The sequence below is a fragment of the Salvelinus alpinus genome, chromosome 18 (genome assembly GCF_045679555.1).
Source record: "Salvelinus alpinus chromosome 18, SLU_Salpinus.1, whole genome shotgun sequence".
Classification (NCBI taxonomy): domain Eukaryota; kingdom Metazoa; phylum Chordata; class Actinopteri; order Salmoniformes; family Salmonidae; genus Salvelinus; species Salvelinus alpinus.
In genome coordinates this window covers 22,187,952-22,206,918 of record NC_092103.1, presented here as the reverse complement: position 1 = coordinate 22,206,918, position 18,967 = coordinate 22,187,952, and the positions used below count along the sequence as shown (strand labels likewise).

General features: G+C 43.7%; 1 protein-coding gene and 1 pseudogene across 2 annotated transcripts; one reads left to right on the top strand and one right to left on the bottom strand.

Moving 5' to 3' along the window:
• The first annotated feature begins 4,858 nt into the window (after positions 1-4,858).
• LOC139543421 (complement component C6-like) lies at positions 4,859-9,855 on the top strand (annotated as a pseudogene).
• Positions 9,856-10,117: 262 nt separating this feature from the next.
• Positions 10,118-15,802, bottom strand: c7b (complement component 7b). Of its 2 annotated transcripts, none has more exons than XM_071350644.1 (17): positions 15,557-15,802; positions 15,410-15,471; positions 15,242-15,317; positions 14,964-15,132; positions 14,661-14,808; positions 14,314-14,452; positions 14,083-14,211; positions 13,735-13,978; positions 13,510-13,623; positions 13,128-13,294; positions 12,790-13,018; positions 12,436-12,607; positions 12,202-12,289; positions 11,951-12,083; positions 11,266-11,454; positions 11,033-11,129; positions 10,118-10,911 (listed from the first exon to the last, which is right to left on the bottom strand). In XM_071350644.1, the coding sequence occupies exons 1-17, from the start codon at positions 15,560-15,562 to the stop codon at positions 10,608-10,610; spliced, it is 2,466 nt and encodes an 821-aa protein (XP_071206745.1). In that variant the 5' UTR covers positions 15,563-15,802; the 3' UTR covers positions 10,118-10,607. The 2 variants fall into 2 exon arrangements, with proteins under 2 accessions (XP_071206745.1, XP_071206747.1); XM_071350646.1 differs by having other exon boundaries at positions 14,991-15,132; positions 15,557-15,797.
• Between the last annotated feature and the right edge of the window lie 3,165 nt (positions 15,803-18,967).

Below are 18,967 nucleotides of genomic sequence, written 5' to 3'. Positions count from 1 at the left end.
AAAATAAGACTCTTGATTTGTGCTATGGGACAATACAAAATGCATTCTCTGCCACCACCAGACCTCCCCTGGGGACATCAGACCACAATGTGGTCTACCTCAGGCCAACCTACTGTTGGCTCCTGGAGAGGGAGAAACCCACAGTTAAAACTGTCCAGATCTGGAATGACAACAGTATCACTTGTCTCCAGGGGTGTTTTGACTGTACTATGTGGGAGGTATTTGAGGACAGCAGCTCTGATCTTGATGAACTCACAGATGTTGTTTCAGACTATGTAAACTTCTGTGTTGAGTCAGTTGTGCCTACTAAGACCTGTAAAATCTTCCCTAACAACAAGCCTTGGGTATCAAAAAATCTAAAATCGCTACTTGATAGGAAGAAGGCAGTTTATGCTGAGGGTTATAGACAGGCTTTAAGAGATGTACAATGTGAGATCAAAAGACAGATACTGGTGGATAAGGAGGCGTACAGGTAAAGGGTGGAGAGAACCCTCTCCTCAGGAAACTCAAGGGTGGCCTGGCAAGGGATTAAATCCATGGCTAGTGTGCCCCCCACATTATCAGGTTTCAGGTAAGACCAAAATGCAGACTGTGTTGAAGTAACAATGTTTATTACAGCAACAGGGGCAGGCAAACGACAGGTCAAGGCAGGCAGGGGTCAATAATCCAGAGTAGAGGCAAAGGTACAGGATGGCAGGCAGGCTCAGGGGAAGGCAGGCGGGCAAGAAAAGGAAAGACTGGGAAAAGCAGGAGCTGAGACAAAACGCTGGTTGACTTGACAAACAGGAAACAGGAGACAAAGGGCTGTGAGACACGGGTTTACATTTTACATTTACGGGTTTACATCTAGACACATGAAAAGTAGGAAGTATACAGAGAGTACGGGGCAACAGAGGACGAACAGCAGAGGGGCTAATGATCTTGGAGTAGGGGGGAAAGGTCTCGGCTTCCGGGGGTGTAGCCAAGGGGCTATATCGGCGTGCCAACGCATCCGGCTTAACATCCTTGGGTACTGGTCGGTGTTGCAGAAGCAAACTGGCCCGGGCCTGAACCCCTCCTGGAGGTCCTGGTACTCCGTGGGACTGGCGGAGAGGTTCGGGGCAATTTCCAAGCCCCCAGGAAGACGTCCCGGGGCAGGCAGCGCTGATTTCAGGCAATGAGTGTGGCAGAACGGGCTCCAGCCCACGACGCCACCAGCAGACCAGTCAATCGAGGGATTGTGTCGCTGGAGCAAAGATAATCCCAATACCACAGGAACCTGCGGAGACTCAATTAGCAGGAATTGGATCGTCTCGCTGTGGTTCCCCGACACTCGTAGGTTGATGGGGGTGGTATGGTGGGTGACCCGGCCTATAGAGCTCCCATCCAGTGTTCTAACATTCATGGCAATGGAGAAGGGTTGAGTGGGGATGCCCAGCTCGGACGCCAGGGTAATGTCCATAAGACTCATATCAACCCCGAGTCGATGAGTATCTGGAGAGACTTGAACTGTTCGCCCCACAGCAGGGTGGCATGGAGAGGGGGGCGAGTAGGGGGAGAAGCAAAATTGTTCTTAAAACCTCTTGACACTACAGGGGGTGCTGTTTCAACTTGGACATTTATCGTTCCCAAATTAAACTGCCTCGTACTCAATTCTTGCTCATACAATATGCATATTATTATTACTATTGGATAGAAAACAACCTGTAGTTTCTAAAACCGTTTGAATTATGTCTGTGGGTGAACCAGAACTCTTTCTGCAGCGAAATTCATGACAGGAACTGCGAAGGTCTGAAAACGAGGCTCTGTTCTCAGATCAGTTTAAAGCTCTGTATGTATCCTATGGGTCGACATGAACTGCACCCGCCTTCCCCTGGATGTCAGTAACCAATGAGAAGTGGAATGGAGTGTCTACGTAGTTCTCAGAGCTTATAAAAGGCCAAGGAACGAAGGGAGCTCTCTTTTCGACGTTCGTCATTGCGCAAAGCAAGACCTCAGAATGGCATTTTGAAACGCTCAGTTATCGGCCTTAGCTATATCCGTCTGTAATTTAATTCGATATAGGTGTTAGAAACATCATAACGAAGTTATTTTAAACCGAGTTATATCAGTTTATGCGAGTATATTGCTATTTTCGGGAATTTCCTTAGTATTGCGCTTTGAACATTTGGGCATGTTGTGGCCACATAGCTAATGTTAACTGCTAATTCCGAAGTTGAAGACGACGTTTTACAACCAAGCAACGATTCTTTTGGACAAAGGACCACTTGCCCAAGATTCTGATGGAAGCTCGTCCAAAAGTAAGAGCTATTTATGATGTTATTCCGTATTTATGTGGAAAAATGTAAACGCATTTGTCCGCCATTATTGCGGCACTAGTCTGGCTGTAACGCACACTGTATGTCTAGTAACGTTAATTTTAAAAATCTAACTCAGCGGTTGCATTAATAACTAATGCATCTTTCATTTGCTGTCCAACCTGTATATTTTAGTCAAGTTTACGATTATTTATTGATTAGATTAGGTGCCTTTCCAAGATGGCGCCGGCCAGAATGCATGACCTGTTGCCACTGATCACATTGTATAACCACGATTTGTGCTGCTAAATATGCACATTTTCGAACAAAACCTATATGCATTGTGTAATATGATGTTACAGGACTGTCATCTGACGAAGTATATCAAGGTTAGTCAAAAATTATATATCTTTTGCTGTATTGTTACGATCGCTAACCTGTGCTGCTGGTAAATTGCTTGTGTTTCTGGCTATTGTGCTAAGCTAATATAATGCTATATTGTGTTTTCGCTGTAAAACACTTAAAAAATCTGACATATTGGCTGGATTCACAAGATGTTGGGCTTTCATTTGCTGTACGCTGTGTATTTTTCAGAAATGTTTTAAGATGAGTAATTAGGTATTTGACGTTGGTCTCTGTAATTATTCTGGCAGCTTCGGCACTATTTCAGATTGCAGCTGCAATGTAGAACTGTGATTTATACCTGAAATATGCACATTTTTCTAAAAAGACATATGCTATACAATAAATATGTTATCAGACTGTCATCTTATGAAGTTGTTTCTTGGTTAGTGGCTATATATATCTTTATTTGGTCGAATTTGTGATAGCTACTGATGGAGTAAAAAACTGGTGGAGTAAAAAAAGTGGTGTCTTTTGCTAACGTGGTTAGCTAATAGATTTACATATTGTGTCTTCCCTGTAAAACATTTAAAAAATCAGAAATGATGGCTGGATTCACAAGATGTGTATCTTTCATCTGGTGTCTTGGACTTGTGATTTAATGATATTTAGATGCTAGTATTTACTTGTGACGCTATGCTAGGCTATGCTAGTCAGCTTTTTTACTGTGGGGGGTGCTCCCGGATCCGGGTTTGGGAGGAATTAGAGGTTAAGACCCACCAGATTACTCATTCCTACAAATGAGCTAGGTCTCTTGAAGGGACAGGTAGACCCATAATGACCGGTAGTACCGCAATACAGACAACTCTGAGTGTTAAGTCTGTGTACGAGTTCGGCTGGAGACGGCCTAGCCCTGTCGAGCTGCATCGGCTTTTGGAGGAACTCGGGTAAGCTCGGATCCTCTCGGGAGCATAGACACCGGGGACTTCCAGAGGTGGGATCCTTGAGTGAGTGATTGTGTCACGGTTTTCTAAAATAGAACCCAGAAGCAGACCAGGACAAGGAGAGTAGGACGAAGGTGAGTATTTATTTACAAGTTTAAACGTAGAGGTAGAAAGATCCAGGTGGCGGAGCGGGCAGCGGAGGTGAGTTGATGGGAGTGAATAGGCAGATCCAAGGGAGTAACAGAAGCCACCGACGACCAGGCAGGGATGGGGTGAGTGTTCCGGGTAAATGACTGTAGACAGAACAAACGGAGTGAAGTTCAAGGCAAGCAAGACGTACAAAACAACAAAACAAACTCTATCAAACTAGAGGCTGATACGCTGGCACAACATACTGTTCATGGCTAACGATCCGGCAGGGAATGGATGTCAGGTCAGAGCTTATGAAGTGGAGGGGTGATGATCAGGACCAGGTGTGCAGATAGCTGATGGGATACAGGTGCGGGTAATCAGAGATCTCCCAACTAGCTACGTCGCCCGGCAACCAGACAGGGTGCGTTCCAGGACACCGGAAAAACACTCCAGGACAGAACACAGGCAAAAACAGACTCAGGAAGCGGGATTCGTGACAGATTGGGACCGCAATCAGACCTCTTCTCCCTCCTACGTTCCCGTAGCCGTCCATAGATCCAGATGGTTAAAGCGATGAGTGAGTCGAGACCTGTCGGTAGTTCCCTGGCTTTAAGCTTGTCCTTTACTTCCTCCAATAATTCGTGCAGGAATGTGTCGAACAGCGCTTCAGGATTCCAGGCACCCTCCGCTGCTAGCGTGCGGAAATCCACCACATAGTCTGCCACACTCAGGGAGTCCTGCCCAAGCTGGAGTAACTTCCGGGCAGCCTCTCTCCTGGACAACAGAACCTTAATAACTTCTCACCTCCGCCACGAATACCTCCAGACTGAGGCAGACGGTGGATTGTTGCTCCCACACCGCCATGGCCCAGGCGAGTGCCCTCCCAGACATTAGCGTAAGGATGTACGCTATCCTCGAGCGGTCCGAGGGGAACGAAGAAGACTGCAGCTCGAAAACAATGGAGCACTGGGAGAGAAAGGCCCGGCAGTATCTGGAATCTCCATCATAGCGCTACGGGGGAGGTAAGCAGGGTTACCGGGAAACCGGGGTGATAGCGTTGCTACCAGCCGGGTTACTGAGGGGCTGGGAGGTTACTGTCGTGCTAGGCTGCCTAGTAGGCAACCCATGGAATTGCTCCCACAATGCGTCCAATGCTAGGTCGTGATGTTCGGCCACGTCTTGGACCCCTTCCATCAGACTGCGAAGAAACTCCTCATGCCTACCAATGGTGGTTCCTTGGGAAGAGATGGCGTTGTGGAGCTGGTCCAAGTCTGCTGGGTCAATCGTGGCCAGTTCGTACGATCAGGTTTCAGGTAAGACCCAAATGCAGACTTTGTTGAAGTAACAATGTTTATTAATGCAACAGGGGCAGGCAAACGACAGGTCAAGGCAGGCAGGGGTTGATAATCCAGAGTAGTGGCAAAGTTACAGGATGGCAGGCAGGCTCAGGGGCAGGCAGAGTGGTCAGGCAGGCGGGCAAGAAAAGGAGAGACTGGGAAAAACAGGAACTGAGACAAAACGCTTGTTGACTTGACATAGAAGACAAACTGACAACAGACAGAGAACACAGGTATAAGTACCCATGTTATAATGGGGAAGATGGGCGACACCTGGAGGGGGGTGGAGACAAGCACAAGGAGAGGTGAAACAGATCAGGGCGTGACACACATAGGCAGGGGAAAAACCAGTGCTGACTTTGGGAGACATGAGGGCCAGAACATGGCTAATGAACTGAATGTTTTCTTCTCAAGAATTGAATAAGACAACTTTGTGTTGGAGGTAAAACAAATGGAAGCATCATTACAAATGTTTGAGAGGGTTGTTGTTAAATAGGCTGATGTTTTGAAGTTGTTCTGGGGATGTAACGCACACAAAAGCCCAGGCACAGACAAAATAAGTGGACATGTGTTAAAGCACTGTGCTGATCAATTGGCTGGTGTTTTTACAGACATTTTCCAATCCTCACGCGACCAGCAACACGTGCCAGTATTGTGGAAAAACTCAATAATCCTTAGTAATGAAATGCTTTGAGAAAATTGTGAAAAGTCATGCTCTCAGCGCCACCCAGAAGCTCCTCGACCCATTTCAGTTTGCCTATCAGCCCAGCAAAGGAGTTGATGACGCCATTCTTACTCTCCTCAACATGGTCTATAGACATCTAGAGGGTGCCAAATCCCATGTCAAGGTTTTGTTTGTTGACTTTCCTTCTGCCTTCAACACAATCCAGCCTTACATTCTGGCACAGAGACTCATTCGGGACTTCTCCTTAGATGGGGGGCTGGTTTTGTGGCTGTTGGACATCCTGAGCCAGCGGTCACAGCGGGTCTAAGTAGGTCCCCACATGTCGGACATACGCACCACCAACACAGGCTCTCCTCAGGGATGTGTTTAGTCCACACTCCTGTACATATTGTACACTAATAGTTGTACCAGTTCACATCCTGACAGACACCTCATTAAGTTCACTGATGACACTGTCTTGATCAGCCTGTTGCATGATGATGAGGAACAACATGGCCCGGTCCTAAATGACTTTGTAAAGTGGTGTGACGAATCACACTTGGTCCTCAATACCAACAAGACCAAAGACATGTGCATAGACTTCAGGAAGCGTACAACACCTACCTCTGCAACATCTATCAGAGGTCAGAACATAGAGATTGTAGAGGAATACAAATATCTGGGTGTCCTCTTGTACAGTAAGCTTCAGTGGAGTAAATGTACAGACCTGATCTACAAAAAGAGTCAACCGAGACTAATTTTTGCTTTAAGCAGGAATCAGGAGGATGGAGTTATGGTCAGATTTGCCAAATGGTGGGCGAGGAAGAGTAAAGGTGGTTTAGAGTTTTTTCCCTCTGGTTGCACATTTAATATGCTGATAGAAATTAGGTAAACTGGTTTAAGTTTCCCTGCATTAAAGTCCCCGGCCACTATGAGCTCCGCCTCTGGATTAGCTTTTTCCTGTTTGCTTATGGCAGAATACAGCTCATTCAGTGCGGTTTTAGTGCCAGCTTCAGTCTGTGGTGGTATGTATACAGCCACAAATATACAGATGAAAACTCGTTAGGTAGATAGTGTGGTCTACAACTTATCATGAGATACTCTACCTCAGACGAACAAAACCCTGAGACTTCCTTATATATTGCGCACCAGCTATTTTTTCCAAAATGCATAGGCCCCCGCCCATCTTACCAGAGGCTGCTGTTCTGTCCTGCCGATAGACTGTATAACCCGCCAGCTGTAAGTGTTTAATGTTGTTGTTCAGCCACGACTCGGTGAAACAGAAGATATTACAGTTTTTATTGTCCCATTGGTAGGATATCTGTGCTTTCAGTTCGTCCCATTTATTTTCCAGCGATTGAACGGTAGCTAGCAGAACGGAAGGCAAGGGCAGATTAGCCACTTATCGCCTAATCCTCTCAAGGCATCCTGATCTCTTTCCGCGAAACCTACACTACCGTTCAAAAGTTTGGGGTCGCTTAGAAGTGTCTGTGTTTTTGAAAGAAAAGCAATTTTTTTGTCCATTAAAATAACATCAAATTGATCAGAAATACAATGCAGACATTGTTAATGTTGTAAATGACTATTGTAGCTGGAAACTACAGATTTTTTATGGAATATCTACATAGGCGTACAGAGGCCCATTATCAGCAACCATCACTCCTGTGTTCCAATGTCACGTTGTGTTAGCTAATCCAAGTTTATCATTTTAAAAGGCTAATTAATCATTAGAAAACCCTTTTGCAATTATGTTAGCACAGCTGAAAACTGTTGTCCTGATTAAATAAGCAATAATACTGTTTACATTTACATTTTACATTTAAGTCACTGTTCTTCTTTAGACAATTTTGTCTTCAAACTTTGTCATCAAAGTCTGTCTTTCTCTGGATTTATGGTGCTTTCAAGACAACTGGGAACTCCGAAAAAAAAACTGTGTCGAATCATGATGACGTCAGTGATCTTCAGGTCGTAGTTCTAGAAAGAGGCTCAAGTTCCCGATTGACAATTCCGAGTTGGGTGACCGTTTAAAACTTATTTTCCCAGTTGTAGCTAGTTTTTTCCTGAGTTGTCTTGAACTCACTGAAGTCAGACTTCCTAGTTCTGAGTTAACAGTTGTTTTGGTTGCGGCAGAAATCATGCTGGATTTACAGCATGACCAACGTTGAATGTTTAGCATTTTAAAATAGTAAAAGAGAACCTTAAAACGAGAATTGGGACAACACAGCCACTCCACTGAATAGCAGGCTAGTGATTGCTTTGCAATTCTTGCAGTTAGCCACTGATTCCTTCCAAACCACTCATTGTTGAATTTGAGATTTCCAACTTGTTGTGTAATGCTTATGTCCAATGGCCGATGAGCACCGATACGTTTTATCTGTAATTTCTCTTCATTATTTCTCTTCATATGACAAGGATTAAAAAGGATTTGCCAGTAGATTGTTGACTTGATTTATGATGACTGCTAGCTAATATTTTGAAAGTATGATGTTGACATGATCAATCCAATTAAAGATACTGTAGATATAACGTGATTTGACTTAATTTTATCTGTGGCCAATGACCTTGAGCCTTCTTGGATGGGCACTTCTAATGTAACTCTATGGCAGCACCCAAGGGGCTTGAATTTTCGAGCTCTACACTTAGATTTGGCAGTGACGTAGAGTCCCCATGAGTGACAGAACACTGAGCCAATCACGGCGCAACTAGAGAACATTATCAACCCCTACGCTCCGTATTTTCCACTGGCTGCCCCACCACCACAAAAAGCAATGAACTAGGCTGAAACACCTGCATTTTGGAGCTGCCGTACTCAAGAAAGCAAAAAAGAAACCATGTTTGTATAGAGGCTTTCTTAACTCAATTATTTTAAAGTAGTGCAAAGTGGGCCACTCTGTGGGACTGGACTGCACTGACAGTACAGTCGAGTCAGTGCAGACCGTCATGTCCCAGGTTAGGCAAGAGTCTAACCTGGGAGCCTTCACATCCCGATGACCTGCACTGCAAAATAGGTGGAGACTGTCTCAAAGGGGCTTTGAAGAAACATTAGTGGATGTTGGTGTCCTTTTTAAGTCATATAGTTTATCGACAATTAAGTGAAGATCACATGATTGACAATAGGATTCAATTACATAATGACGTAATTGGATTTTTGTCCTGTCTGTGTGTCTGTCCAGATAAGTTGTTTGTTTCTAACACTCAATGTGGGGGAGGAGAGGCATGATAGTTCCAAATGTATTTGCGTGGCGTGAGACTTGTATGTGAGCACTTTCATTTATCAATCTTCATTAAGTCATGAATAATGTAATATTAATGGGTTAAGTGCCTTTTAATGTTAGCTCTACTTGGATTGATCTATGGTTTCCATGTCTGTGTGTGCTCCACCTTTGTGTGTGTTGTGTGTATTACAGCGCATACAAAAACAAGTTCTGCATCTTCAATGTTGAAGTTGGCAGTAGTGGGATGATGTCCTATTGTGGTTTCCACCCGGGTTGTTGCCATGGTGACCAGCTCTTCTCCATGAATGTGGGTCCATGTGACAAGGATGTGGTCAGCCTGGGCCAAGTTCAGTGCCACCATGTCTGCCAAGAGCTCAGTCCAGGAGCCCTGCAACTCTGACATCTGTTACGAGTGTAAGAGCTGCACCGGTAACACTGACTGGCCACACATTCCCTCTGAGTCAGATAGCACTTGACCACGTTCAGCTGAAATAACCTTATCTGAAAATAGTTTTAACTAGTTAAGATGCAATACAATTAATTATTTGTCAAAGATTAATTTGTTGATAGAATTTCAACATAGCAAAATAATTTCATATACATGTTGCTCTTACCCTTGTCTTTGTGCACTCAGAGTCCAAACAATGTCTGTGTGAAGTTCCCCAGGACTGTCCTGAGGGAGAACACATGTTCTGTGTGAAGTTCCCCAGGACTGTCCTGAGGGAGAACACATGTTCTGTGTGAAGTTCCCCAGGACTGTCCTGAGGGAGAACACATGTTCTGTGTGAAGTTCCCCAGGACTGTCCTGAGGGAGAACACATGTTCTGTGTGAAGCTGCTGAAGACCCAGAGCAAGAGTATGACCCTGTGCTCCATGGCTGCCATTAAGTGTAGAAAGATGGTGTTTGAGATTCTCAATGAAGGCCTGTGTGAAGAGTCCACATAATCAGGTTCTGCTGTACCCATCCTCTTCCCATATTCTATCACTCTCTCCTTGTCCATAATACCATAGAGCACACACTACATTTAACTGTAAAGAGTAACGTTCAGAAGGAGCACGTTTTGTCCCGTTTCAGTTGCAGCTTGGTTCAACTTAATTTGCTAAAATTTAGATTGTTGTTAACTTGTTGTTAAAAAATGTAACTTAATGCAATCAACTCTATTGTGTCACAACGTAGCGTTTAATTGAAATTAACAAAAATGTAACCTTTTTTGTCTAATGCTCTTTTATTTACAACTTGCAACAATCCCAGTCATCTTTTAGACATATTTTCCAGACATGACATAATGTGCATTTCCGGTACTGAATGAAAGGTTATAATACATCTTATACGGACGTCAAAAATACGTATTTTCCGGACATTGAAAATACGTACTATCCAGACATTGAAATCAGGTGCATTTTAGGTGCTGAATGAAAGATAAAATACATATTTTACAGAAGTTGACAAGGTGTCATTTACAGACATTGAAAATACGTGTTTTTCGTTCATTGATTCTATGGCCAAATTTCAACCAATAAAGGAAGTTCAAAAAAGTTGTCTGAAGTCAAAAGCTTAGTGGCATAGTTCTCTCCATTACCATGTAGAGTAGAAAATGGATAGCTCTACCTTGATGCACACTTTATTAGAATATAAGGGACTACTCTCTTCTATGTAAAAAACAACAACATTACAATTATGGATTAAGAATCATGCTTTAAAGTGCAGAACAGGCCTTGATGCTGACCACATCAAACTGCTCCCCCTGGCACCTCCGAGCCCCCACCTCACATTCTGACATTGTCACAGCAACAGCACTGTCTGGTAGTTTGACACAGAGCTGGACAGAGGTGTCAAAGCACTCCTCCTGGCAGGAAGTGAGCCCCTGATCCGACCAATCACAATCACTGTCCTTCACCAGCTTGAAGCTCCGCCCCAGACACTGCAGAGCTCCAAGTTGACACATGCCCAATTTACTTGTTCTGCCTGTGTGGAGGGTGGCACATAACTGCAGGGATGGCCTTGAAGAGAAAAATAATCAGATTAAAATATCTTGTTTATTTCCAGTGGGTTGTATATACTTAGTTGTATTACCCTGTCAAAAGTCAATAAATGTGAAAAGACTGCAGTTGAAATACTCACTGGCATTGGTATGGAAGCTTACACACACACTGACTCTTTCCTGGTGTTTCCCATAGTTTGCAGTTCAAGCCAAGTGGAGGGGTGGGGCCCTTTGGCACTGGCACACACAGAATAAACACATCAAAATTAATATTTAATGGAATGGGATGCCTCCTCATTTAATTTCAGAGCAAAGATGGTAATAATTTGCTTTCTTGATTCCCATGTAGCAGTTGAATCTCTGGATCAATTACCTTCTCTGCACCTTATGCTGTCTGGGGATGGAGACCACTGCAGACTGGAGCTGCAGATGATCTCTGCCATGCCCTCTCTCATCATCCCCACAGGACAGGACAGGGACACACTGTCCCCAATTTGATAGATCACTTTCCAAGGCGTGCCTGTGACATCATTCTCAAGGGACGGAACATCACATGTTGCACCTTGAATAGAGTTTGAGCAAAGACAGTACAGTATGAAGATAGGCTAAAACTGCTTCTCCAATAGAAATCCACGATCAAACTTGTTGGCAATGTCATGGCGACGTTGGCTAGCTAAGCTCATGCGTAGAAACTCATAATTAGGTCTAACGGTTGTCTCGTGCCAAGCTGTGCATGTGCAGTCTCTCAAATCAACGGCATGAAAATGAAAATGGGTCAGCTTGTCACTTTTACGAAGTCAGAGTAATAACATGTTCAACTACTTAAGACCTTGTCTCAAATCTAGGTTGTGCCTTTATATTTTGAGAAAATTAACATCTAAAGAAGAATTGTTCACTTCTCTCATTGACTTCTCAAACCCCAAACTCCAGCCTGGTCTGCTTCGCAAGCGTTCCCGGGAAGTCTTGCGATGTTGCGCCTCTGAGTTTAGAAACTCTGTGGTTTGAGTGAGTCAGATCCAACCTCAGTGTCTTAAAAAGTTAACCCTTTGAGTACCTACTCTTGCACTCCAATGGTCCTCTGGTCCAGCTGTTGTTGTCAGTGCACTCAGCCACAGTTTCTCCAGTGATGTAGTGGCCCTCTATGCAGGAGTACTCAATCTTACTGCCTACAAGGTATACATCTCTGGGGCTCTAGATACAAATACACATTGATGCTTTCTCACAACAAACAGCAGACAAATTCACACACACTTCCTTGAAGGTTATTGAATTTTGCAATAGATAACAGGAATGGAAAGGTGACCATTACCAGGACAAAGCCATTCCTCAGGGCTGGCGGGGCTCTACATGCCTTCGGTGGACTTATAGAGAGACCAAAACACTGAGGCTCCATCATCCTGCAGACAAACACACAGTCAACCCCCATACTCTGAAGCAGATGTGGCAACTGGTCAAGTCTACTGAGGTTATTGTAACTGTAGCTACTGTGCTAAGGTGTGCTTGTTGTACACAGCATATTTGGTGAGAGGTCAAGTTTCCTCACTGTAAATGTTGTAGGTCTGGCTCTTCACAGGAAGTATGTTCTGTGGGCAGCCCCACACAATGGAGGCCCCCTCGCCTGGGGGCAGGGTTAGTGCAGGTCCTAGACCTTGACATTTGACTTTGAGAACAAGATCCCCATGACGACCAGCAGCTCCAGCTCCCATGGATCACCCCTTATAAAAGACAAAGCCAAAATATCACATTTATAAGTCAATCATTATGGATAAATGTACAACAACATCATACATTGATCTGAAATCTTGCTGGCTCAGTGTCAGAGGCAAGGGGCCTGTAGGAACAATACAGTGTCAGTGGACAAGTCAGTACAGGAAGTGAGCAATTTAGGTTGTTTTACCTGGCTGCTCCCCTATAACAGTGCCACTTTCACAGGCAGGACCCGAGGTACCAGGCCTGCAGACACATTTACACTCTGTGCCAGTCAGCAGGGGCTGCCCGTTGTTGTGGCAGGGCCGGCAGTGGCAGGGATGCTCCTCTGCCAGGTACTCCTCTGTAGCTCTCTTCAGATGGAGCTTCCTCAGCCCGGCACACTGCACCTCCTTCACCAGCTCATACAGAGGCCGCAGCTACAATATGGATGGACACGATACAGTATAACATGATGGCATCCCAAAAAATATGATATAAATTGACTAAAAAGTTTATAGTTATATGAGATATATGTGATTATGCTACCTTCATGTTGATGACTTGAGGGAAGTCCTTGACAGAGCGGGCCCACTTGTCATACATTTGTCCATTGGCCTCAGGGTTCTCCAGGTCCAGGACACTCAGGCCAGCTATGAAGGATGTGTCTCCACCGATGACATTGGTCTTAATAGGCAGCTTGTTGTTGTTATACTCTGCAGACAGGATCATGGTTGGCAGAGGTGATTACATACAATGCATCTGTTATTGTCAATTCAGACCTATTCAATTCAGTACCTTTCTATTCTTAACAATTCAGACTAGTTGATATGTTCTACTACTGTGTTGTTTTAGATTCACTGTAGCACTCGTGGTGCATACCGTGTATATAAGGTTTACTAAGGGTGACATAGAAACTTGTAGGACCTACCTTTAGAGGTCTTGAGAGAGTCCACCAGTTTCTCACATGTGGTTTTGACCTTTTTCCTGAACAAGCGGCGCTTCTTCTTCGTAACACACCGTTGGTACTCTGTATCTGTTGTGCCTTTAATCAGAGGAAGAGGAAATCAAAAAGAATGTGTAATGTATTCAATGCATTGAATATCATATTTAACAGTTATGTGTCTCTATCTGGTGAGAAAGGGGTCCTACTCACTGGTCTCTTTGAGGGCCTCGTTGTCAAACTCCAGCAGGGCCTGGTACTGGCCCCCCAGGGCCCCCTCTGACAAGTAGTGGGTGCCATAGGTCTGCAGGAGGGAGCGGTAGGCTGGGTAACTGTACGTGGTTGGGAGGGAGGACAGCGCCTTCCAGAAGCCCTCAGCCAGAGTGACGTACTGGGGCACGGTGTTCTGGAACTGGGCTAGCTCCACCTGATTCTTTATGATCAGCAGCCTGTGAGACTGGCAGAAGAGAGGGACACACGCATATAAGACCTAACCATCATACTCTACATACTCACGCAGGGCTATATTGTCATCAACCAGCTATAGTCTCAGTGAGTCACCTTGTCTTTGTTGAGCTCTGTGTGAAAAGTGCGGCGATCATGTCCCCATAAGGCGTTGTCCTGGATGTGCTTCATGTAGGACCAGGAGCTCTCATAGGCCTCATCGGTGAAGTCATTCTCAACCACCACCTAGGAAGAGATCTCACAGATTGTAGTTGTATTACTTCACCAGTAAGTTACTACCTGTTACTAAACCAAACCTGCAGTCCCATGTAGTATAGTATGGCTCACCTGGAAGGTGTACCTGAGGATACTCTGAGGCAATCTGTAGAAGGTCTTGTGGTCTCCACTGAAAACCTTCCTGCACTGCCCTCCGAAGCTTAGTGTGTTAATGACACCAGACCTGAACTTCCCTGTCAGCACATCATACCTACAGGGGACAATACAAACCATAACTCGGATACCTATCTGCACATCTTCAACACTGGATTATCACATCAACATGTTGGGAAATACAGTATAGCCAATGCAAAGTGGCCATTAAGAAAAACACAAGCAAAACTCATCACATCAAATTTGCAAGATGTGTTGTACTACACATGTCATAAGATGTTAGTGATAGAGGGGGGCGTGCCTACCCTTTGCCAGTGTGGTCAGAGTTGGGAGGAGTCTTGTCCAGGTCACACACATAGTGGCTGTTGTCAGCATCACAGTGTCTCTCGTCTGTCCCGCCCTCCTCACAGTCCTGGTCTCCGTTACATACCAGAGAGAGGCTCACACACTGTCCTAAGATACACATACATATGTTGTTGTTGTCGTTTATGAATCATATATGCACATACATACACATCGGTCACCTGTATGACATGAAAATACACATACTAAACAATACACTATTTCAGTACACAGTGCACAAATAGACAAAAATGTCTTATTTTTACTGGTTTCATGTGGATTTGAAAAAGAACCTGCGGAACAGCGGAACCTTTCTCCACAGCCTATGCCCAAGGGACATCCTTTCTTGGGGACACACTCTTGACTCTGAGAAGCCTCCCCAGAGCATGGACTGCCCTGATACTGGGCAAACACCTCAACAATCCGTGTGCGGACCTGTAAATATTCAGAAAACATCATATTAATACATGCACGTTTTTTAAAAATACCTTATTTTCTTGAAGTCCATGCAATTAAGTGTGTGCGTGTGATTGACTGTGTGTACCTGTGTTTTTGTGCAGCCATCGCATTCAGACCATTCCCCATAAAGTCCCCATCTGCAGTTCACAGGGCGCTCACAGCTAAGTGGACGGATGGAGACAATCATGTTCAGCTTTTACATTGAATTGTAAATGTCAACCATGAATGAGACATTCAGGTTCTCAGTACATACCAAATGTGAGGGAGAAGGGAGAGTAACAGAGTCAGACAGGACAGAGTTACATCCAAGTTCAGCTAGGAGAAATAATGACATTCACATGGTCAGATAGAGTTATAGTAATCATCATTCATGTTGAGAGGATAAGTGAGAACTCCTTACCTTCATAATGCACACCACAGAGACAGACAGGTCTTTTCCTCTGGCCCAGCACAGTGAGCCCAGCTCATATAGCCAGTGAAGAGAGAGCTTACTCAACAGCACCCAGAGTTCAGGACATTCCACACTGGAGAAACACTCATGTTCTTTCCCCCAGCCAGACAACAATAAGGACCCATTTCCCCCACCCTTGCTTGATGCGTAATTAATGGGGGCCTTGTAGCCCTGTGCCAGCAACAAACCTAATCAGTATATTTCTATCCATTTTGCCATGGGCTTTTATTCATTTGTAGCAAAAGTATTGGTGGTGTCAAGGTTGTTGTGATGGTATTAGGTAATACTGCATGTACAATCATGAAATAAAAGTGTTTTTGTTCAAACAGCACTGGGACTTTGTTTCTGAGTTGGGAGGGAGTTGTTGTTCCAGGATGAGTCTCTCTGCTCCACACAACTGGTGCAAAGGTCACAAGCCTGTATTTACCCAAGTTAGTAGAGCCAAATTGTATGAGTTTTTCTACTCCAGTTGCTCCCAAGCAAATGTGTATGTAATGTATGACATCAACCAGACACAATACAGCAGCTGACAGGGAGTTATCATCCCATACTGAACAAAAACAATTGTATGTTTTTAGCTTTTGAGTTTCACATTTTACTGAAGAACTCAAGTACAGATTCTTATTAGAGGTAGTTAGAGGTGTCATTTTAAAATAAAAACAATCAGACATTAATAACATCAAATATACAGCTTTTGAATGACCAGTCATTGCAGTGCAGTGTATTCTTCAACAGGCTGAATCTGTTGTAAGCCATGGGCACATTGTAGCCCACTGACTCCCTGTTATCCTCTCTGCTGTCACTGGTCAATACCTTCACCAAGCCTGCAGGCCCTGGCCATCTTAAACATATAGTATTTCTCTTTCACTAATGTATTCCTATCTCCCAGAGTGAAGTAGGGTAAACACAAACAAGATAAACACAAACAATGATCAACGAGTTATGCGTCATGCATTATAATGGAAGCACAGAACATTCAGTGTTTATATTATTTGTATGGATGAGTCAGCATGCTTATTTAATGATTCATCAGCTGAGATGAAGGATAGGCTTTTCATGGTAGTCAAACTGACAGCAAAGTCTGTGCCAGTGCATACTCTGATGTCATCAGGAGTCAGTCCCTCCCATATCTCTATAAGATTGAAGCCGCTGGTCTTTTCAACATCATAAAACTGCCTGGGAGACAGAGGGTGACAGGAAAAGAGAGTTGAGTGACAGAGTGCATACACGAAGAGGGGATTGACACGGCCTGCAGAAGTCAAGTTAAAGAAAGCTCACCTTTTCAGTGATCACCCTATTAACACAGTGCAGAGTACAACCCTCCAGGATTTTATGTTTGCCCCCCGTTGAGTGGAGGGAGAAAGGTTTTAATATAGTATTTAGAGTAGGGTACACTACTACCATATAGTGTATTAGGTTAGGTACACTAGTATAGGGTAAAAAGTATTGTGTATGAAGTACCATAGGTACTTGTGTACCATAGCAGAATGTTCCATGGTCACCACCACTTTGGTTCATGCACTGGCCACTAGGTCCATAATCCTTCCCATTCCCTTCACCATCTTTCCCTGTGGAAGGCAATGAAGAGAGAGAATACATGTTTAAACATTAATTTTACACACATGTAGTCCTACGATCGGCCAGCAGCGTCAAAGAGACACATGATCATACCGGGGTCATCCAGTTGGCCAGGTCCCCATACTCAGGGTTGGGTACGTTACTTTTTAAATGTAATCCATTACAGTTACTAGTTACCTGTATAAAATTGTAATCAGTAATGTACATTTTAGATGACCTGGCCTCAGTAACGTAATCTGATTACTTACAGTTACTTTTGGATTACTTCACCCATAAACACATAACAAGAAAAAAATGATAATTACCAATTTAACAACATTTATTGCAGGATGTTTGAGCCACTAAGCAGAGCCACATTAGAACACATCACAAAACATTGTGACAAAAATGTATTTAAGCCCTGTATACCTGCCTCTAACATGAATCCTTCATCCTGATCTTGTCCATTTACACCTATAAGATCTGATCACAGTCAGACCACAATGTGTATTTTAATCATGTACACCTGTCTAAAAAAGTGCAGGACAAAGGAAACATGTTAAAACCATGTATAGGTAAGGGCTTAAGTAACACAGCAACATGGATGGTGCTAAACACTTATCCCACAGGACACCATTACAAGAAAGTATGAAAATGTATGCACTCCTTACTGTAAGTCACTCTGGATAAGAGCGTCTGCTAAATGACTAACATGAGAAATAGAAATATGAATAAAAAATGTTTTTACAATATGCATAGTGTAATCACACATTTAGTCCACCAAGTAGTTTTTTTAAGCTTAAGCAAAAAAAGTGCAGCTAGGTGCAATAAACCCACATATCAGACATGGCATTGCAGTAGGCCTATTCTGAAGCTAGCCTACTGAGATGATTGAAGGCAGAAATTGCTGTTGTATTGCAGCAAGAGGACATGCTGTAGATGAGCATCAGACATCCTGTTTCGCTGAGAGGTACACAGGTTTCCACCATAGCTGAAAAGGCACTCAACTGGGGCACTGGAGGGCAGTGTAGTGTTGCACTTCAGAAAACAGTTCCGAACTACGGGGAACGATTTCAGAGTCCAAAGACTTGTCTTTTTTGTGTCTTTTTTTCTTTTATTATTATTAACCCATCCACCCTCTTCGGAGGACAGGTTTCTTGTTTGTTTTTACAGCTTTTCTGCTACACATACATTTTACATTGAAATTTTACATAGACATTTTTGTACACATTTTGCATAGTCGCATTATACTGGCCTGCAAAGTGATGTGTAATTCCTATTGGAATCAAGCCAGACTTTTTTAATCACCCACAACTTGCATTCAGAATGACTGCCAGGATAGAGAAGACCATCTCATTAACGGATGCAATAACTCCATCACATTGGATTAGTTTAGAAAACGGTATGTTATTTATCTTTGTGGAGCATCAAATGTATCAACCAATCAATGTGATATTACAGCAAAACAAGCAATTCTGAGAATCTACCTGCAATAAGGCATGCTGGGAAATATTCTATATGTTTCTATGTAGAACCTTTCTTGCCTGCCAAAGAATCGTTCTCACCTTCCAAAGAATCATCAAAGAACCTTTTCTTCAAAAAAGAGGTTAAAGGTTTTAGGTAGAACCCTTTGCCTTACAAAGAACCCTTGTCTACCAAAATGGGTTATTCTGATCCAAACGGTTATTGGTAGAACCCTGTCCATCCACAAAGAACTGTTTTGGAACCCTTTTTTCTACGAGTGTAAACAGTATATTTGACATTTCAGCTTCCAGACAACCTAACAATGACAAATGGTTTGAT

Bases quoted from the DNA above. Each gene is read 5' to 3' on its own strand.
- c7b (XM_071350644.1), bottom strand. The intron at 12,608-12,789 runs GTAAAACAACCT...GTCTTTTATAAG, and splicing joins TGTTATAGGGGAGCAGCCAG to GGGTGATCCATGGGAGCTGG. The intron at 11,455-11,950 runs GTAGGTACTCAA...ACTCTATTCAAG, and splicing joins AGGACCATTGGAGTGCAAGA to GTGCAACATGTGATGTTCCG.